A 23,237-nucleotide genomic window follows, 5' to 3' on the forward strand; every position below is an offset into this window, starting at 1 on the left:
AGAGAATATGCACTTTAAAAAATGCTTAACTTGATTTGTAATTATAAGAGGCACAGACTCAGCATAGACCTTTCTACACTTTATTCTAAATTAATCAATTTTTACTAGATATATATTGATACATAGGTACAGTAACGAAAAGTATAAGCAAGGGAAGAAAAAAGAGCAAAGAGTTTAGTTGTAACCACTAAAGTTTTTTTGTTTCTTTTGTTTGTGTTTGGCCACACCGTGCAGCTTGTGGGATCCTAGTTACCCAACCAGGGATCAAACCTGGCCCTTGGCAGTGAAGGCATGGAGCCCTAACTATTGGACTGCTAGGGAATTCCCCACTAAAGTATTTTTATAAACAATTTTAGAGCAAAGTTAAAAGAGGTAAGCAAATAAACGGAGACTAATACCTAGAAAGTGGAGAAAAACATCAAATAGCAGAAGATAAAAAGAGAGAGAACTCATGTGCTCTTTTATTTTGCCAAGAAATTATTGTAGAGGGAGAAAAACAGATAAAAAGCAAAAGGAATCCAACTGAAAAAATGTCATACCCTAATATCAGAGTCTGGAAAAACAATCAAAACAGAGAAGCTTATACAGTAACCAGCAGGAGTAGGAGGATCAAGCAAAAACTTCATGGAAACATGAAAAGGGAAACAGGTGAAACAGGATGGGAAAATGGAAGAGGATGAGGTGAAAAGTTAGTCTCAGCTGTACAAGAGGATATTACAAGGAATGCAAAGAATTTCACAGAATTAGTTTTTAATGTTTAGAGACCAGGAAAGTATATACCTGATGGGTTCTCTTTTTTATTTTGTTTTTTTCCTTCTAGTTCTACTGAGATACAAATGACATACAGCACTGTGTTAGTTTAAGGTGTATATTCCTGATGGATTCTTAAAATCCTCGACTGGGAAAGAAAGGAAATGGAGAAAGAAATCTCAACAGGCTATGGCATAAAGAGAAATATAATAAAGGTAATATATAATAAAGGTAAAATAATTTTCTTGCAGTGTTTAGAACAAGGTAAAGTTTTACATATATATGTGTATATATATATAAAATATATGTGTATATATATAAATACAATTTATAGACATATTTCTTATAATTCATAGTAATTATCTTCTATCAAGGAATATTTTAAACTTTCACATGAAGGAATGGAATTATTTCAAGATCATAACTCCTGTTCAATAATGGTATACATATGTACATTGTATACATAGATATAAGTACATATATGTGTGTATATATGTCTATGTGCACATAAATACACATATACACATTTATATCATCACAAAACAGCATATGAGTATCTTTAGGATAGACACTTTAAAACTTTACTAACTTTACTTACAGGGCCAACATGATGTTCAACCTAGTATTAAGACTAGTAATGCAAGCATAAACTTTATTAAACAGCTTCAGGAAAAGTCTTTAGTGTTATGTGTAAATGTGAAAGTGATCTGAACTCTCTCAAAGAAAGAAGCACCTTCAGATGTCATAATATAAATTAATAAACTACTTAAGAGTTAGTCAAAGACCTTCAAAGTAAATTGTCAGCTTTCTATTTCCGGAAGACTAGAAGAACCCAAATCACGCGTTCTAGATTCTCATTTCTAAGATGTGACATTAAGTCCACTATGCACATTAAAGAACAAGTTTCCACTGCCACAACCACCTATTCAATACCAGTCTGTCTATAAATGGAGAGAAAGGAAAAACATGTGGTTGAAAGAGTAGAGTAATAGAGGGCAATTTTCAAGTACATCAACTTAGAGAGTCTAGAAATAAGAATGTGGTCCTCTACTGTCTCCCTCTTACCAGAAAACAGTAGCACTGAAAGAATTCCTAAGGAAATTCAATTTGATATCATCACAGATGCATACCAAGAGGAGTTTGGATACAAGTCTGCCAAGCTTAAAAGCAAACATTCAAACCATAGCTTTTCCATGTAGCACAAGATTACAGCTAGCTTAAAAATCCTATTAGACTGGCATTTCTCTTAACTTGTTCAGAATACAAGTAGTTTATGACCTACATACCAGATAAAAATTCGGATGTCAAAGAACATCAGATCTAATTCACAGTGATCCAAGAGGATATAACTCTCCAGGAGAGAGTGAAATGCTTAGTGAAATAAGTCAGACAGAAGGACAAACACTATATGATATCACTTACATGTGGAATCTAAAAAATAATACAAATGAATCGATATACAAAACAGAAGAGACTCACAGAAACAGAAAACAAACTTACGGTTATCAAAGGGGAGGAGGGAGGAGGGACAAATTAGGAGTAGGGGACTACAGCTACGAACTACTATACATTAAAATAGATAAGCAACAAGGATTTACTGTATAGCACAAGGAATTATATTCAATAAAAAAACTAAAAAGAAAACGTTGAGGTGGGATATAAAGCTAGGTGCTCTTATGTCACACTCCTTCCTTATCATATTTACGTTGTGAGCTGAGATTCCTGATCAAGAGAACATAATCATCTTCCATATCAAATATTAACTTGATTATTAAATTTGTAGAGTTATAATTAATTTACCAATTTGTTATGCCTTAAGAATTCTTTTAAAAGCTATGTACCAGGAGTTTAGAACTAGTTTAGTGTTTGTATATATTTAAATAAGATAATCGTAAATAAGGTAAGTGAGCTCCAGACGCGCAGGCTTAGCGGCCATGGCTCACGGGCCCAGCCGCTCCGCGGCATGTGGGATCCTCCCGGACCGGGGCACGAACCCGTGTCCCCTGCATCGGCAGGCGGACTCTCAACCACTGCACCACCAGGAAAGCCCAACACTAAGCTTCTTAAAGGAATTATTTTATTTTAAAAGGAGTCTATATAATCACTCCAGTCTCAAAAACACTGCTCAAAGACCTAGGGCATCTAGGTGGTGTATCAGGGTTTACATGCAAGTTTTTCAATAAAAAAAGTTCATTTTCTGAATCATCAGTTTTCCTCAATGGTAAATAATTTTAATCCCTTTTATATTGCAGTAAATATTTATTTATTTTTGAATTTTATTTATTTTTTTATACAGCAGGTTCTTATTAGTTATCCATTTTATACATATTAGAGTATATATGTCAATCCCAATCTCCTAATTCATCATACCACCACCCCACTGCAGTAAATATTTATGAAGCCCCAAATTTGCATTCTCTTGAAGATAAAATATGAGACTTCACACAAGTCCTGCAGAGGGAAAATTAATAACCTCAAGAAATATGTTTTTTCTCCTGTCTTAGGGGTTCACTGGAGGAAGAGTTTGAAAAGCTTTATCTAGGTGAGAGCTTTAGTTTAAATAGGTAAGGAAAAAGGAAATATTTATTCAAAGCTTTCCAGAGGTCAAGTATTTTCTTTCTTAAAAAACTGTTGTCCCTTGACACTAGCTAACCACCCTACTTTTTTACTCCCTTCTCTTCAGCGCAGAACTTCTTGAGAGTACTGCCTATGGCTTTTGTTCCCTGTCCTCACCCCTAAATTTCTCTTAAGCATACTTACTCTAGACGCATTATCAAGGTTACCAATGACCTTCACGTAACCAAATGCATTGATCAATTCTATGGTTTTATCCTATTTCTCAGCAGCGTTCAATATGGTTTCTCCTTCACTTTTCAATTTTGGTTCCCACAACTCTCTCCTAGTTTTCCTCCTACCTCTCTTAACCTCCTTTGTTGATTTCTCTCCTTTCCTCATCTCATATCCATCAGCAATTCTTGGCCGTCTTACCTCCAAGAGGTACCCAAGTCCATTTTCATCTTCCATCTATACAACTACCAATCCTAGTCAAACCCATCATTTTCTCTCCCCTTATCTACTCCATTCCCCTCACTCTATCTTCCACAAAGCTGACAGAGTGGTTATTTCAGAATATAAATTACACTGTACAGTATTCACCCCCTGCTTACCACCCTCCAATGGCTTAACATAACACTTCAGATAAAATCCATGTCCCCGATCCTAATTTACTAAACCTTGCATGATCTGGCACCTGCCCATTTCTCTGATCCTTTCCCAGAACTCTCCCCATTCCCATATTTTAGCCATACTGGCCTTTTTCTATTCTTCAAACATGTCAAGCTTGCTCTCACCTAAGGTCTTTTAGTAGATGTAATTTTTCCTGAAATTTTCTTTGCTCTGATCTTACATGGCTGCTTTTTGTCATTTAGATTACAGATCATACTTCATTAGACAAGACTTTTCTGATTACCCAATCACAAGAAACCATCCTGTCTTTATTACCTTCTCTTATTTTAATTCTCTATATAGTGCATATTATAAGCTTTTTTTTTTTTTTGCTTTACTTGATTACTATCCATCTTGCCCACTAGATTATAAGTTTCATGAGAAAAGGGCCTTATCCATCTGGTTAATCACTGTATTTCTTATACCTAAATAAATGCCTGTTACAAAGGAGAGTCTTAATAAGTATTTGTTGAATATGCAAATGAGCAGACATAAATCTGTAGGATGTTTGTAAACTTGACTGAGTCTCCTAGTGATTCTGCAGGAAAAAATAAAATCAACAAATCTCTCCCAATCCAGATCCAAGTATCTAGGGAAGCAAACATGTACTAGAAGTGACCTGATTCCTATAGGTAAGAGCATCCTAAAACAGCATGCACTAACTGCACTGCCATTCAAAAACTACTGTACTTTCTAAGTGCCTACTAGACATATTTGAGATACTGTAAGAAGTACTGGTGAATAAACTGACAGAGTGCCTATCCACAAGGAGCTTGCAGTTGGTACCTAGCAAGCAATGAAAGGCTATTCACCTTCCTAGAACTGTTACATGCATGTTGCTTAAATTACCTGCTTCAGGGGTGGAAAAGTTGGCCTTAAGTATATTATAATGGTTAGCAAATAAGAGTCTAAACCTGTTTTATATCTAGCTGCTTACCAATTTCTATACTGAAATTTTGTGTGACTAAAGTTTTATAAGACTATGATATTAGTTTTATTTTTATTTTATTTTTACTTTTTTGGCCATGTGGCACGTGGGATCTTAGTTCCCTGACCAGGGATCGAACCCTCACCCCCTGCGGTGGAAGCACAGAGTCTTAACCACTGGATGGCCAGGGAAGTCCCTATGCTATTATTTTAATTAAGTATCTAGTTATTAGAGACTTAGCCACATGGAAAGAAATATGTGGCACTTGTGGAGGTATGCCAAAAAACTGAAATCAAATTAAGCACATAAAAGGGGAAAAATAAAAACTAGAATCACTTCTGGTAGTTCTGAGGCACCGATCTCACAATTTTAATACGTTCTTAGAGTTCAAGTATCAGAGACTCCAGTATCCTCAACATTAGAGAATTAAGAGACAACCTCATGCAAAATAAATGAGACTTAGAAAAATAAGTCATATTTGCATTTTTCTGTAGAAAAGTGTAATCTAGTCCTTTGGTTTGGCTTTGGTATAAGAGCAGAATGCTTACTTATAAATACTGTATAATATATAACTGCTCCTTTGCAATATGTTTTTATTTAAAAAATGAGCTCTGAATAAAAGCTCTGAAAAAGCTTTGTTGTTTCAAAAATACACAATTGTTCCTTTTGTATTAGAACAAATGATACATAAAAACGAAACCATAAAATGCAACAGGAAACATACCATTCCATAGGCCTGCTGTTGGACCCAGTTGATATAATCATTCCGTATGTCTATCAATTCTTGTACTTCATGTATATAAAATTTATCATATTGTATAATCTGTCCAGTTTTCTCATTTACCTACAAAAAACAAAAATGTAATTAACATTAAGTTTAACCAGTACCTAAGAAAGAGACTGAAAAATGTTTAAATAGAATTGAGACTTCTTAGATATTTTCTCTTCCTATAAAAGAATAATTTACTGAGTGCCTACCATATGCAAAATGCTAGTTAAGTGCTACGGGAAACACCAAGATTTATAAGATGTGATATCTGTATTTAGTATCTCAAAATCCATTAAAAAATATTTATGTAACCACCACACAATAGGAGATATGTACCATAAGTATATATAGTATACAAAGACTAGAAACTATAAAGTCTTCTGGTTGGGAATGGGACTTAAATAATAGTAAGAATAGCTAATGCTTGTTAACCATCACTCAATAGTGGCATCTGATTATAATAAACTAAGAGGATGACATTTGGGTAGGATGTGAAAAATGAAGACAGTGCAAATCACCATACTAGAAAATTACTTCCTAATTACAAAAAGAAAAACAAGTCTTAACAGTGGAGACCACCACCTTAACTGAGTGATCAAACTAACCACCACCCATACTGGGACAATCAAATATTATGTTCCTGCTGGGACTTCCCTGGCAGTCCAGTGGTTAAGACTCCACGCTTCCACTGCAGGGGGCGCAGGTTCAATCCCTGGTCAGGGAATTAAGATCCCACGTGCCTCGAAGCACGGCCAAAAAAAAAAAAAATTTTTCCTGCTGATATAATGCAACAGGAAGTACAGACATTATCTGTGAACCAAGAAAATGTCTAACCTGAATCTAATCAAGTCCTTGATTCAAATTCCAGTTTATAGGAAATACAGGAAAAGAGGAACAAGTTAAACATCATTATAAGGAAACAGACAATTATCCTAATTGTAGGAACTTTACAAGAAGACTGGCCAGGACTCTCCAAAAAGTCAAGGTAATGAGATCGAAAGGTGGGGGTTATTCCAAATTAAAAGAAACTAGAAGAGTTCTAGTGCTGGATATGGCAGAGTACTTTTTATCAGACTAATCCTCCTGACAATAACAGTTATAATCTCTGGACAGTATATTAAAAAAACAACTATTTAAAAACACTGGAGATCAACCCAAAGCAGGCAGAAACAAGAATGAACACAATCTCTGAAAGAAGGAAAGCACATGTTGAGAACCACATTTTTTTTTTAACATGGGAGTACTTCCAAAGCAGCATAAGGGGTAGGGGATGTAGCACATGCAGAAAGCAACAGTTTTATCAGACAGAGAAGTGTGAGATTGAAGCTGCCAACATGGCAGACAATGAGGAAGAAAAATCCCAGAAAGGAATCCTGAGGACAAAGTCCCAAAATCTGCATGTAAATCCCCCCCACCTCTTTGGCTAACTCTTAAACCATGAAAGCACAAGTGAGATTTGGGGTGGGGGGACAGGGACGGACAACACCCCAACAGAAAGCAGCAACTGGGAGGCTACTCTTAAGAGTACATTTCAAGACAAGCATCTCCAGAAGGGAAAAAAGGTACATTTCATAATGATAAAAGAATTAATTTATCAAGAAGTCATGACAATCCCAAATAATAGCGCTTCAAAATACAAGGGAAAATTGACAGAACCACCATCATCGTTAGAAGTTTTAACACCCCTCTCTTGGTAACTGATTTACAAAAAAAAAAAAAGAAGGGCAAAATCAGTAAGTAAGGAAGATTTGAACATCAGTTTCAACCAACTTGAACTCGTTGCCAGAAGAGAGGGAGGTGGGGGCAGGAGAGAAACAGGTGAAGGAGATAAAGAGGTACAAACTTTCAGTTATGAAATAAATGAGTCACAGGTATGAAAGTGTACAGTGTGGGAAATATAGTCAATAATTATGCAATATCTTTGTATGGTGACAGATGACAACTAGACTTACCATGGCAATCATTTTGAAATGTATAGAAATATCAAATTATGTTTTGCACCAGGAACTAATATAGTGTTATAGGTCAACTGTACTTCAAAAACAAACTCATAGAAAAGGAGATCAGATTTATGGTTATCGGAGGTGGGGGTGGGGGGAGGGGGAAGTGGATGAAGGGGGTCAAAAGGTACCAACTTCCAGTTATAAGATAAATAAATACTAGGGATGTAACGTAAAACAACATAAATATAGTTAACACTTCTGTATGTTATATGTATGAAAGATGTTAAGAGAGTAAATCCTAAGAGTTCTCATCACAAGGAAACAAATTTTTTTCTATGTCTTTAATGTTGTATCTGTATGAGATAATGGATGTTGAGTAAACTTACTGTGGTAATCATTTCATAATGTATGTAAGTCAAATCATTATTGCTGTACACCTTAAACTTATACAGAGCTATATGTCAGTTATATCCCAATAAAATGGAAAGAAAAAATAGAACATTCTACCCAGGAATTGTACATGGGATGTTCACTAACATATATTATAACCCGGACCATATAACAAGCCTTAATAAATATCATTAAAAAAATCCAACATATACAAAGTATGTTCTTTGACCACAACAGAAATAAACTAAAAGTCAATAACAAAAATATATTTGGAAAATCCTAGAAAACTGGCAATTAAAACATTTCTAAATTACCCCAAACTTTCCTTGTATCCATCAGAGAGCTAAAGTCACAAGATAACAAAGTAACCTGAAGTCCAAGGATGGACAGATACTTCCAAAGAAATGGGTCACCATGGCAGAGCAAGAGGAAGTTTAGCACTGTTATACAAGCAGCGAAGAAGAAATCAGCTAAAATTCTAAGAAATTGCTTAAGGCTGAGTATGGGATAACTTGAGAGGATAAAACCCCCGGAGCCTCAGACAGTTTGCACTCACTCATAGACTCTTGCCACAGACCTCTACTGGGTGCCCAGGAGGATGAGTGGAAACAGGGCAGGAGATCGAGAGACTCTCTCAGTGGTGCAAGGCATTGGCTGCCTCTGTGAGAAAGAAACAAGGCCTGCCACCCTGTCCAGATCCTTCTCTCACACAGAGAAAGCAAAAACTTTAAGCCACTGAGGAAGGGGAAGCAAATTCTATGCCATGTTGCTGGAAGAGGGGAAAAATCCTCAATCCCTGGGAAGAAGGGGGACAAGAACTGTCCTGAGCCCAGAATCTTGTATCAGTAGCGCTAGAGGCTCTCTACTGCTGGCGGTGGGAGCAGAAACTCTGAGAAAATCCCATCCCCGAGACCCTGGTACACACCCAGCTATCTACCTAAGACCAACACTATACCACAATAACAAAGAACTTTTTCTGTCCCTTCTCCTCTACCAATCTTGAAAGCACTAAGTAATAAGCAACACCAGCTCACCACTGAGGAGGGGCAAAAGTGGGGAGAGAAATCCCTCTTTGGAGCAGGCATGCAGAGTGAAGCACAAACACTGAGAAGAAATCTTTGACATTTCACCTTCACCTTAAGCATCAGACAATATTAGAGGAATCTGAGGTCTCCAGTGCAATGAAGTTAACTACAGCAAACTAAAAACTCAATTCCAGTTCAACTGCAGATTAGATTGGCTTAAATCCCTACACTAACAACCACATAAGAGGTATACACATACAGGATTTAAATCTAATTACTTCAGCGTTTACTATTTTACAGACAACCAAAAATTGTGACACATATCAAAAAGCAAATAAGTAAATAAAACAAAGACCACATAAAAAAGTCTAGAGACAAAGTAATCAACAGAGCCAGACTCAGAGATGACTTAATGAAAATAAAAACACATCAAAATTTGTGGAATTCTGGTAAAGCAGAGCATAGAAGGAAATTTATAGCATTAAATGATGTTAGAATAAATGGTCTAAAATCAATGATCTAATAAGCCTCGGCTCAGGAATTCCCTGGTGGTCTAGTGGTTAGGACTCAGCACTTTCACTGCCATGGCCTGGGGTTCAATCCCACACACTGTATGGCACAGCACCCCCCTCCCCCCCAAAAAAAGCCTCAGCTTTAAGAGCCTGGAAAATGATGATCAAATTAAGGACAAATCAAGTAGAGGAAAGGAAAGATATGAAACAGAAAACATAAATTACACTCTATTTATTTTTTAAATTTAATATTAAATTTTTAAATTTCCCAAAAGAAAATTCCAGGCCAAGATAGCTTCACTGGTGAATTCTATCAAACATTTAAGGAAGAAATAATACCAATCTTTTTTTTTCCCAAGAGGTGACATATCTAAGTGGTTTTGTTTGTTTTAAACTATATATTTATTTATTTTTGGCTGCATTGGGTTTTTGTTGCTGCGCGTGGGCTTTTCTCTAGTTGCGGCGAGTGGGGGCTACTCTTCGTTGCAGTGCATGGGCTTCTTACTGCAGTGGCTTCTCCTGCTGAAGAGCACGGGCTCTAGGTGCACAGGCTTCAGTTAGTTGTGGCACATGGGCTCAGTAGTTGTGGCTCGCAGGCTCTAAAGCGCAGGTTCAGTGGTTGTGGCGCACGGGCCCAGCTGCTCCACGGGCATGTGGGATCTTCCCGGACCAGGAATTGAACCCGTGTCGCCTACACTGGCAGAAGGATTCTTAACCACTGTGCCACCAAGGAAGTCCCAATAATACCAATCTTAAACAAACTCAGAAAACAGAGAAAGATAGATCATTTCTTAATTCACTTTATGAATTAGGATAACCCTGATACTAAAAAGCTGATGAGAAACAAAACTGACTAGGTCAACATTGCTCATGAACACAGACATAAGACCCTCAACAAAATACGAGCAAATTAAATCCAGCAATATACATAAAATAATACAAAATGTCCAAGTGGAGTTTATCCCAGGAATGCAAGACTGGTTTAACATTCAAATATAAATGAATTTCACTAAATTTCAGAAAAAAAGCAAAATAAATAATTGTTCATCTTAATAGATGCAGAAAAAAGTATCTAACAAAATTCAACATTCCTTCATAATAAACACACTCAGCAAACCTGGAATAGAAGGGAACTTCTTCAAACAGATAAAGCCCACCTTAAAAGAAAACAAAACAAAAACACAACTCTACAGCTAACATCATATTTATGGGTAAAATATTAAATGCTTTCTTTCTAAGATGAAGAATTAGACAAGAATGTCCACTGCAACCATTTATATTCAACACTGTACTGGGAAGTCTTAGCCAATAAAATAAGGCAAGAAAATAACATGAATGTGCACATAAAAAATCCAAATTAATGTATAAAAGAAATACTAAATTGATTTATCAAGGTCACAGAGTACAAGGTGAAAACTCAACTAAATTTTGCCACACTAAAAATAGAAACTCAACTAAATTTCTCCATACTAGCAACAATCAGAAAATAAAAAATTTTAATTATCATTTACAATAGCATCAAAAACATAAGATAGAGTTGAGCAGCTGTAAAAGAAACCACGCAGCTCACAAAATATAAAATATTACTATCTAGCCCTTCATAGAAAAAGTCTTCAGACCCTTGCCCTACAGCCAAACTCTTTCTACCAAAAAAGAAAACATACCCAATAATTACACACAAAAACTCATTTGCTTTTCCCTCTCCAATATTTATGTTTATAAATATATACATTAACTTTTGTATTACATTGGACACTTAAAAAATTTAGTGACGCTTGGGACATCCCTGGTGGTGCAGTGGTTAAGAATATGCCTGCCGGGCTTCCCTGGTGGCACAGTGGTTGAGAGTCCGCCTGCCGATGCAGGGGACACGGGTTCGTGCCCCGGTCTGGGAAGATCCCACATGCCGCGGAGCGGCTAGGCCCGTGAGCCATGGCCGCTGAGCCTGCGCGTCTGGAGCCTGTGCTCCGCAACGGGAGAGGCCACAACAGTGAGAGGCCTGCGTACCGAAGAAAAAAAAAAAGAATATGCCTGCCAATGCAGCGGACAGGGGTTCAAGCCCTGGTCGGGAAAGATCCCACATGCCGTGGAGCAACTAAGCCCGTGAGCCACAACTACTGAGCCTGAGCGCCACAACTACTGAGCCCACATGCCACAACTACTGAAGCCCATGTGCCTAGAGCCCATGCTCCGCAACAAGAGAAGCCACTGCAATGAAAAGTCCACACACCACAATGAAGAGTAGCCCCCGCTCGCCACAACTAGAGAAAACCTGCGTGCAGCAACAAAGACCCAAAGCAGCCATAAATAAATTAATTAAACAAACAAACAAATAAATAAAGTTGTTTTAAAAAGTTTTAGTGACTCTTGTTGAAAGTGATTCATGTGCCACTGACCTCTGATACATACTTTTCTTTATCTGGAATATTTTTTATTTTTAAAGGTAAATTTTCTTTCACCAATAGCAACCAGTGTTTGCAGTTTTTACATCCTGCAGATATGACATATGTTTTTGAAAAGAAATTCTATGTTAGAATAAAAACTAACAATTTAGAAATCAGGTTTGGTTCAGGAACAAGCAAATTTCAGTCAAGCTTAAGACTTGGTGGGAAATGATGGCTGATCGTTAATTCAGACACAGTGATTTAATAACTAAAGATAAAATCAGTTAATATTGCTTTAAAAATAGGGAAATTAGGCACTGAACAGAAGACTAATCCAAAAGACGTGGATATAGATTTACATATAAAATCAACAGTTTAAAAAATATATATAAAAATACATTTGTATGGTAGGTAAGACTGACAAGACATTATTTTTTTCAGGAAGTCTTCTTTAATTCTTCCGAGTTATGTGCCCTCCTATGTGTTTTCATAGCACCCTTCATTTTCCTTAATCTAGCACTTACCATGCTGCATCATAAATGCTTATAATCTTTTTTTTAAGCATTTTTTAAAATATTTATTTATTTGGCTGCACCAGGTCTTAGTTGCAGCACTCGGGATTTTCGTTGCGGCACACGGGCTCTTTAGTTGCAGCATGTGGGATCTAGTTCCCTTACCAGGAATTGAATTCAGGCCCCTGCACTGGGAGCGTGGAGTCTTAGCCACTGGACCACCAGGGAAGTCCCTACATTTATAATCTTAACAAGGGCAGAAATCACATCTTTTCCTTGTCACTGCATCACTACTGTTTAGTACCATGATAAGCACATAATAGGCACTCAGTAAATATCTGTAAAATGAATAAAAAAGAAATCATATGGTAGAAGTTCAAAACAACCTATACAATCAGTGTTACTGCCCAAAATAAAATCTATGTATGTTTGATCATAACATTTCACATTTTAATTACAATTTAGTATTCTGATTTATAAATGTGAGTTCAGAGGTGGTATATGGTAGTATACATATGTCTTATATGTTTGGGTTTATTTAAGGGTTCCTTGCAAAAAGAAGGGGGGGGTTGAAAATCACTGACTTAGAAGATTAACATGATACGTAGCACTTAGGCTAGTCAAAGTAAGTCTTTTCTTTTGTCATTATTAATATCTCTATAAGGTACTGTGTGAAAACTCAGAAACTACTAAATAACACAATTACTTGAGAGCAAACTCATTTATGTGGTAATACATCCATTCCTGACAGCAGGTACCAAAATTATCTTTCTTGTGATGCCATTTAGAGCACTGTGAATAATTTCTAATTCAAAGCTTCCCAAAGGACATGTCATAAGGGAGAAACAAGTCATTCATATATCCTGAAATGATCAGGAAATAGAGTCCAGTTCTATAGTTCCTAATCCTGCTCCAGGATTAGGTCAAGAAGGAAATTGTGTGAGAAACTTTTCCTAATTCTTAACCATGGAGCAGAGAGAAGAAATATATACACAGTTGTCAGACATAAGGTGTCTTCAAAAACACAAATCTCTGATTAGCAATTTAGGTTCCATTAAAGATGAAAATGAATCATCTCTGATAGTGAATATCCACAGTCATCTATGACAGATTAGGATCAAGTAAAGTTTTCTCCAATGTAAGAGGTAAAAGAAAGATAAATGATTGTCCTAAGGACTCCCAGTAAGAGATGCTTATGAAACTGATACCGTTATTACCCTGCTTTTGAGTATTTAACAACTTCAAACAGGAACATTATTACCCTGCTTTTGAGTATGTAACAACTTCAAACAGGAACTCAGTTTCCTCATGACCAAATGAATCAAGATAAAAGTAGCAATTTCCCATCCAAATGGTGGTGGTGATAACAAAATCTCTGAATGTATAATAATTATATATATTATGTAATCTAAACAATACATCAATCCTGGGAAACCATCAGGCCATTATTTCAATCCTTATTTTATAGATGATTCTCCATTTGCATATGTGATAAAGACAAAGACCTGTTCAAAATCACACTGATAAGAAGCAGCACAGATGGAGTTAGAATCTTTTTTTTTTTTTTTTTTTTTTTTGCAGTACGCGGGCCTCTCACTGCTGTGGCCTCTCCCACTGCGGAGCACAGGCTCCTGACGCACAGGCTCAGCGGCCATGGCCCACGGGCCCAGCTGCTCCGCGGAACGTGAGATCCTCCCGGACCGGGGCACGAACCCATGTCCCCTGCATCGGCAGGCGGACTCTCAACCACTGTGCCACCAGGGAAGCCCCATGGTCTTTTTTTAACAATACAATGCTATCTGTAATCTGGAAGTATAAGCCTCTAGATCTAGGGACATAAAATAAAAGCAAAGAACCATCTAAACATATTATATTACTATATCTGCTGATACAGAAGTACATTAGAAACAGCAGGGACTTTGTAAGTCGATTTGGATTTGTATTTCAACTCTGCTACTTACTGGTTTATGACCATTGATATTCAGATTAAGGGTCAAAATATAACTGTAAAGAGTTTAAAAAGTTAAATGAGGGATATACGTAAAGTGCTCACACGAATTAGTGTACGATGGAGGTTTCTAACCTTGGCCACTGTTACATTATTTTCCTTTCCCTTTCAGCTAGCAATAATTTAGGATCCTTGTTCTAGCATGGCTCCATCAAAAAGGTCTCTGGAGATGGAACCCCATAAGGTTCTCCTCAACAGAGACTGAGGCTTCTGAGCCAGGCACATAAATTACTTGCTCAAGTTCTGTCTGTAATTATGAAAGAAAAAAGGTTCAATTTCCTCCTCCACTTCTCCTTCCCTCACTTTCATTTGTAGAAAAAGACACAGCTAAGGGAAAAAAGAATTTTTTTAAGAGGTAATGCAGATAAGAAAGGGGGGGGATGAATAATTATTTGGGAAGAGGGTCCTGCTGACAAAGGATGGTTCACTGAAGTAGTAGGAAAAGAGAGTCCAGAGGAAAGAAAGAATCTAATCAACCTCTTGAATCCTAGACAAAAGGCATAAAGAAAAGTAGAGACCCATTCCATGACAACAGAAGATCTTAACAGCAGTTTACTGCAGAATCCAGTTAACCCTAAAGTGCTGCAAGAAAGCCTTGGACTGGGAAAGGCAAACATAAGAATGACTTATTTCCCCCTATGAAAAAAATGGCTATCATATCTTCAGTTATAATAAGAGAAATGACTTGTTTTTCTAGAGAGCTTAGACATACTAAATACAAAAGAAAAAAGTTCAAGAAGTAGTTGAGAAAGTACCCAGGAACTTCATTAAAATAATAAAAAGGAAAAAATTAATGGTCCATAAGGGTTCTTTCTTACAGAGAACAGAAGGACTTATCTCCTTTACCCTTTATCATTTACCTTAGTACCAGGCAAGAAGGGTGTGAAAACACTAAAGAAGCTGTTATGGGGAGAAAACTAAAGATTAATGGTTCATATGGGTTTTTCAGTCATTCTAGAGGCTAGAAACATATCCTTCTCCCTTAGGTCATGTCTCCCAAAATAGCATCTTAAAAATACCAAATGGCACAACAGAGATATACCTACCAGCTGTCAGGGATGTCTCAAATCCATCTTTAATTAAACAGCTGAGACTCTACTTCTTCATATAACTTTGAACTGCTACAAGTGTAAAGGGGACTATTTCTTCCACTGGGAAGAAGGGCAGGAAAGAACAATAGGCAAATTAATGAATTATATATGGTTCCAATTTCAAGTTAGTCATCTGTTTCAAAGGTTGTACTTTGATTGAAGCTATTAGTACCCAACAGCAAAAGGAACATGAGTTTAAATGTTCAAAATCACAACTAGGATGAAATCTCGTTCATATTATAACCATCAATAAATAACAAAAAGTGTATTATTTAAACTAACAAATCATGTTCTTCAAATAAAACATAAGGAGAATCTAATTCATTAGTATGCTATTGTTCTGCCCAACTACAGACAAGTTATCCATAAATGCCTAACAAAGTCAAATAAGACCAAAGCTCTAAAGTATAGACATATTCTTTCTTTTAAAGGAAAATTTAGATAACTTCTCCAAATTCCTATATCTTTTATGTCAATCTAATTCTGTAATATATTCATGTTAAAATAAACATCATCAGTTTGTTAGTGGCAATGGGGAGAGAGGAAAATAAACGGACTATTGGACATACCCTATGTAATATTTCTAAAACCTTTAATGCGGTATGAAGAAAACTGTTGAAAATTCTTCTTTCAGAAGGGGGAATGCCGATCTTGTAGAGTTTCAAAAGATGTACCACAACCTCCTTAAAAAGTTCTACAATCTTGAGGAATAGTGGAGGTTCAAGTACTGACCACCAGTTTTCTGTTATTAAAGGGTGAACACACAAAATAAAATTTAAAAAGTCACAATTTTCAAAATCATACTGACTGTTTTTCGAAAGCAGTGGCTCTTAACCCTTTGAAAACCTCAGGAAGATACACATAATATGGTATTTTACGTAACATTTCTAGGGTTTATAGATACCACCCCACCCTCAAGTTAAAGAATACGGTTCTAAAAGCTCTCAAAAGCAAAAATAAAGTTAAAAAGGTCTATTGAATTTACATTCTTGGTTTCCTAAGCTACATTAAAAACTTAATACCTAGTAATAAAACCACTTGTTAAAAAGTGCTTTGGAAATTAGGATTTTAATTTTTAAATAAAACACTTTTAAAACTGTATTGCTCCAATATTTAAAGATCTCTCCAACTTTTATCTTTCAACTTACGTAACATAAAGTTGAAATATTGTGAAGCACCATCCTAAAAATGCAAGGTACTCCTGAAAATCAAATACAGAAACTGAACAATGTAAAGTATACCATGTCTGTCCTTCCCCACGTTCACTATTTGTAGTTATTAACTACAAATATGACAATCTTATGCAGCAGACAGAAGGGAATACAAAAACTTCTGACAATATGGAAGCAATATGCTTTTGAGTCCCTGCTTCACTCTTCTAACCACTGGCTAATTCCCTCAGATTCCAGGATTCTACCCCTTGCTTGTTGCTTCCTCTGCTCACCCTCAGCCTAAAACTTCTTGTACTGATTTTATTACTCTTATGTATCTCAGATTCACATACCTAACAAATACTATTAAGAAGGAAAGCACTGCTACTAAATGTAGCAGGCAAACTATAATGGTCAGCAGATAGAGATGAAATGTATACAATTAGAAAAATTAAAGTGAGGAAAGTTTAGGCCAAAAACCCAGAGGAATAAGATCAAATAAACAGTGGAATCTCACCTACATGCAGAGACATCAGAAAATTAGCAAGTGAGGGAAATACAAGGCAAAGGATTAATGAAGTTCAAGGAGGATTTAATACCCATGTTTGTTCAGTTTTAATTGTTCCTCCTCCTTTACTTCTTTAACAGTAAGATCACTCTGGAGGGGATGAGGAAGGCGAATACCAAAAACAGTTTTTATCTTTCCCGATACTGTCTCTGCTGTTGTGCTTGATTAAAATTTTAATATTTAACATGCTTTGCCTCCAACTCTAACAACTAGCATCAGATGACTAGCAAAAAGCAACAAACTGAAAAACAGGTTTATCTCACCTTAAGACAATGTCAAAATAAGCAGGGTAGCAAAATTTCAAACAGCAAAGAAGTTATGAGCATTTTCATTTAAAGAGAAAAGGTTGTAAAAAAAAAAAAAAAGTATTAAAATTCTTACCAAGTACTTTCAGTGGTGCCTTTTCTAGGTTCACAAGAGCTGTACCAAAGGGAATTGCTATTGTGGTGAAATTGTTGGAATCACTCATCAGGGGACATTCTGGTAGAGTAAGATAAAATCTCAATGCTTCAACATCAGGTAAGGAGCTAGTCAGTTTAGGAATAAGATTCTTTTCCAAGCTAGCTGCCACCTATATTTTGACAAAAAGTAAAACCTACTTCATTTAAAATGAATGCATATTCCAAAAAAAGAAAGAAGAAGAAAACCTTATACTACAGCAAACGTGAAACGGTGAAGGGAAAAAAAAAAAAAGAAACCATCTTACAATGAATTAATGAATGCACTTTAGAGCACAATGAAAATTAATGCCTAAGCAGTGCTAAGAGAATTTTAAAAATCTTGCATACAAGATTTTTATTTATATCTCAATTTAAACTCTACATCTATAGTTATACAGACTTAACCAACATGGTAATATTAAGTAATTAAGAGTCTGCTCTGAACATCTGGAAAGATTTACAGATATTTGACAGCTAAATTACAAACAGTTTAAAATAATACCCTATTTTAATTCTTACATTAGTATATTAAATAAAATTATACAGACATCTCAATAAAGTGTATGAAACTGTAAAGTTAATTAGGTCACAAACATATAAAAAAACATGGAATAAAAAACTCAACAGGCTACATAATACAAATATAAAATGCTTTAAAAACAAACCTGCTGAGATATCTGAGGATGATCAGATTGTATAAGTTTGTGGAATAAAAGCCTAGCAGCATTCATATCAACCCCTGAAAATCTGGTGCCCGTTCTATAGTGATCATCATTGCTATTTAAAAAAGAGAGAGAGAGAGAGAGAGAGAGAGAGAGAGAGAGAGAGAGAGAAAATAATAAAATGCAACTTTAAAATTTTTTCACTTCTTTTTAATGACATTATTTAATATAATAAATTTGAAAAATTTGGTATACCAAAGAACTGTCACTCACCTAACAGCTAAAAAACTTCCATTTAGACAACCAGACGAAGAAAACGTTCCATCTATTTCACTAAAAAGAAATTTAAAAATCACAAAATCACAAAATGAGAAATCTAATTGTTCACCTTTGGTGGTTTTTTTTTTAATAGATCTTAATTGGAGTATAATTGCTTCACAATACTGTCTTAGTTTCTGTTGCACAACAAAGCGAATCAGCCATATGCATACACGTCCCCATAACCCCTCCCTCTTAAGCCTCCCTCCCATCCTCCCTATTCCACCCCTCTAGGTCATTGCAAAGCACCAAGCCAATATCCCTGTGCTATGCTGCTGCTGCTTCCCACCAGCCAACTATTTTACATTCGGTAGCATATATATGTCAATGCTACTCTCATTTCACCCCAGCTTCCCCCTCCCACCCCATGTCCTCAAGTCCATTCTGTATGTCTATCTCTTTATTCCTGCCCTGCAACTAGGTTCATCCGTACCCTTTATTTTATTTTTTAGATTCCGCATATATACATTAGCATACGGTATTTGTTTTTCTCTTTCTGACTTACTTCACTCTGTATGACAGAATCTAGGTCCATCCACCTCACTACAAATAACTCAATTTTGTTCCTTTTTATGGCTGAGTAATATTCCATTGTATATAGTGCCACATCTTCTTTATCCATTCATCCCCTTTATTTTTTAATAAAAAATAAAATCACCTTTTATTTATTTATTATTTATGTGGATAAAATCCACATCACCTTTATTATTTAATAAAAAATAAAATGTAGTATTTAATGCTACAGAGCATTCCTCCAACCAACATTCAAAATAAATCAGAATTCTATAAATTACTAAAGATTAAGTAAATCTTGATAAAGGTATTACTGTTTATCTCTTTATTACTCTCTCAAACATTACTACCGTCCTCTGATTCATCAAATAAATCTGATGTTCCTAAAAAAATTTTTTTTTTGTTATCTAAAAAAATTTTTTATATAAACATGCACATTTAACTTTCTTAATTCCACATGGTGGTAAATCTAATCTGGAATGTTATTTTTCTGAAGACTACACTTCAGGCTTTTAAGAAAAATTTTAGTTTGGTAAAATAATTTCGAATTAAAAAAACAGCTGATCAGCTATAGCCCCTCATCCCAAATACCTACACCACCTTCAACAACAACAACAAAAACTTTTAAGTACTAAACAAGTCCATCTTCAAGAAAAATATTCAAGAAAGAAGAAATACTCAACTCTTCCATGGAATATAGAAGTTAAAAGACAGTGACCACTATGAAGCTAGAAGGAACATTTTTGCAAACCCAATCCTAAAGTGGCTATATTTAATATTTTAAGTTATCATTTAATATATCATTATGTATATGAAAGAATTGTAACTTATAAACATCTACATGAGATCTCCTAAAATATCCACTATTACAGAAATTCTAGACAATTAAACTTTTGTATATAAACCATTCTGTAAATGATATTTAATGAAATATTTATTTAAATAAAAACTCCTAAGTACAGGTTCCTCTACCATGGAGTTAAGAGACTTTGTGTAGATAAAATATTTTTCTTACTTGGCTATCTCTACAGGAAATCTTCCAGAGGGGTAGCTCAGCCATTTTTGAATTAGAGCTTCATTCACAGTCCAGATCTGCTTCGAAGGATCAGGATATCTAAAGTCATCTGGTGGCCCACAGTTCTAAATTTTAAAATAAGCAGATGAGTCAGAGGGAAGAGATATTATATATAAACCAAGACACGCCTCCACTATGTATTTGGAAGTTAATCTCTACTAAACACCTGGAACAAAAACTTATCAAATGGGGACTTCCCTGGTGGCGCAGTGGTTAGGAATCCGCCTGCCAATGCAGGGCACACAGTCTCAAGCCCTGGTCCGGGAAGATCCCACATGCTGTGGAGCAACTAAGCCCGTATGCCACAACTACTGAGACTGTGCTCTAGAGCCCACAAGCCACAAATATTGAAGCCCACGCACCTAGAGCCCATGCTCTGCAAGAAAGAGAAGCCAACGCAATGAGAAGCCTGTGCACCACAATGAAGAGTAGCCCCACTCGCTGCAACTAGAGAAAGCCCATGTGCAGCAACAAAGACCCAAAGCAGCCAAAAATAAATAAAGAAATAAATTTTTAAAAAAACTTATCAAAAAAAAACCAACTTATCAAATGGATCTGAAAAATTTTGTAGACTTGAGGGAAAAAAAAAATTGAGGCAATTACTTTGTAACATATAAAGAACATTAATATGGGTTTAAAAACAACTTCTAAATTATCTGAGCTTAGTAATTATTTATATGATTACTATTACCTGGGGATTAGAGTAATGTGAAAAGCTTTGATCTCCACCTGAGAAAATTCTTTTTACACAGAAATATTCTTCAGAATCTGTAATAAAAATAAAATATAAAACATTCAAGATTTATATGCATTTTTCAGAGCATCAAATATGCTACTGGATTTTCTCTTAATCATCTAACTTAATGAGACCTCCCAATCATGGGCTCAATGATACAAAATGACTGGGAATGGTCTGACTGCTATGGAGATGAGACTGACCAAGTGACAAATGTTAATGATCCCACAAGCACAACAAGCATTTGATAAGTTTTACAAGTCTTTCTTTAGACCTGCTCACCAAAAAATGGCAGTTTCTAGTCTAGATCTTTATTATCTCAATATATTTTAAACTGAAGATGGTGTAAAATTTGAATGAAAGGTATAGAAGATAGCTCAGAAGAAAATAAAAATTAAGAATATTCATTTTGGGGAATTCCCTGGTGGTCCAGTGGTTAGGACTTGGCGTTTTCACTGCTTGTGGCCTGGGTTCAATCCCTGGTTGGGCAACTAAGATCCCATAAGCCTCGCAGGGTACAGCCAAAAAAAAAAGGAATATTTACTTTTAAAAAGAATGACAACAAACAAGTATATGTTAAATCTTCCTGAGTAATGCAAAATTCATAATGTAAAATTATTTTCTCTTTCAATATAGCTGTACAAAAGAAAGATGACACACATAGCTCTTTGTTAACAACTATTTATCAGTAACACCCAAATCAGGTCCAAAAACAAAAAAGTTAATACACAAATTTAGTAGAAGTAAAGAAGGAACAATAAAGCGCCTTTTTTTCAAGTTTTGTGTTTTATTGTGATGTTTATTTTTCTTTAAAAGTTTGTTTTTTTTTAACATCTTTATTGCCGTATAATTGCTTTACAATGTTGTGTTAGTTTCTGCTGTATAACAAAGTGAATCAGCTATATGTATACATATATCCCCATATCCTCTCGCACTTGCGTCTCCCTCCCACCCTTCCCTATCCCACCCCTCTAGGAGGTCACAAAGCATGGAGCTGATCGCCCCATGAGATGCAGCTGCTTCCCACTAGGTATCTATTTTACATTTATTTGGTAGTGTATATATGTCAATGCCACTCTCTCACTTCGTCCCAGCTTACCCTTCCCCCTCCCAGTGTCCTCAAGTCCATTCTCTACATCTGTGTCTTTATTCCTGTCCTGCCCCTAGGTTCTTCAGAACATTTTTTTTTTAGATTCCATATATATGTGTTAGCATACGGTATTTGTTTTTCTCTTTCTGACTTACTTCACTCTGTATGACAGACTCTAGGTCCATCCACCTCACTACAAATAGCTCAATTTCGTTTCAGTAAAGTGCCTTTTTAAAAAGACATTCAAAGCCTCTTCCTTTTTCTCCTCTCCTGTACCTCAAAATGGAAAGAGTATCTATTATCAAAAATACCGCTAGCCTAGTATTTAGAAGTATCACATACCAAAACACCATAGCTCCACAATGTAACTTAAGGCCAGTTATTTCCAAATATAATCCATTTCTGTGTTCCTACTGCTGACCCCCCACTCTTTAGTTGACTAATTCTTTTTTTTTAATATAAATTTATTTATTTTTGGCTGCGTTGGGTCTTCGTTGTTGTGCGTGGGCTTTCTCTAGTTGCGGGGAGCAGGGGCTACTCTTCACTGCGGTGCGCAGGCTTCTCATTGCAGTGGAACACAGGCTCTAGGTGTACGGGCTTCAGTAGTTGTGGCACACAGGCTCAGTAGTTGTGGCTTGCAGACACTACAGAGCGTGGGCTCAGCAGTTGTGGCGCACTGGTTTAGATACTCTGCAGCATGTGGGATCTTCCCAGACCAGGGCTTGAACCCGTGTCCCCTGCATTGGCAGGTGGATTCTTAACCACTGTGCCCCTAGGGAAGCCCAGTTGACTAGTTCTTCACCTTGTATTATTTGTGACCACCACTGCTACAGAATTATAAATTCTTAAGGAAGGGACCACATCTTAATTTTCTTGATCATTCCCTACTACCAAGCACAATGTTTTATTTGTAAAAAAACTCAGTAAATATTTAATATGAATATATAATATAAAAAATTATCTAGCTTAGATAATAATAAGAGCTTCAGAAATCAGAACATTAATATGACCAAATTTTCCACAACAAGACTGCTCTACAGCCAAAAATTTTTAAGAACAGATTAAAAGGGTAAATCTAAAATATTAAATAAACCAATCATTCAACTTAAAATCTTTTCTCTACATCATCCTCACAAGTCTACATGAA

The 23,237-nt window shown here is 35.9% G+C and overlaps 1 protein-coding gene across 7 annotated transcripts in view; it reads right to left on the reverse strand.

The window, feature by feature from the left end:
- The window catches only part of HERC4 (HECT and RLD domain containing E3 ubiquitin protein ligase 4), a 159,944-nt gene that overhangs the window by 61,793 nt on the left and 74,914 nt on the right, over positions 1 to 23,237 (reverse strand). For all 7 annotated transcript variants that reach the window (XR_016388057.1, XR_016388056.1, XM_022590698.3 and 4 more), the window contains 7 exons: positions 20,956 to 21,032; positions 20,205 to 20,329; positions 18,632 to 18,691; positions 18,362 to 18,473; positions 17,638 to 17,827; positions 16,107 to 16,279; positions 5,628 to 5,747 (listed from right to left, as the gene is read on the reverse strand). Coding sequence is in view for 5 of the 7 variants with exons in the window: in XM_022590698.3 (XP_022446406.1) it covers positions 5,628 to 5,747; positions 16,107 to 16,279; positions 17,638 to 17,827; positions 18,362 to 18,473; positions 18,632 to 18,691; positions 20,205 to 20,329; positions 20,956 to 21,032 (857 nt within the window). In the remaining 2 variants the exon portion in view is untranslated. The remainder of the gene's footprint in view (positions 1 to 5,627; positions 5,748 to 16,106; positions 16,280 to 17,637; positions 17,828 to 18,361; positions 18,474 to 18,631; positions 18,692 to 20,204; positions 20,330 to 20,955; positions 21,033 to 23,237) is intronic.

Source organism: Delphinapterus leucas, chromosome 16 (assembly GCF_059928025.1).
Source record: "Delphinapterus leucas isolate spDelLeu-1000000601 "Yukka" chromosome 16, BTC_Dleu_Yukka2, whole genome shotgun sequence".
NCBI classification, from domain to species: domain Eukaryota; kingdom Metazoa; phylum Chordata; class Mammalia; order Artiodactyla; family Monodontidae; genus Delphinapterus; species Delphinapterus leucas.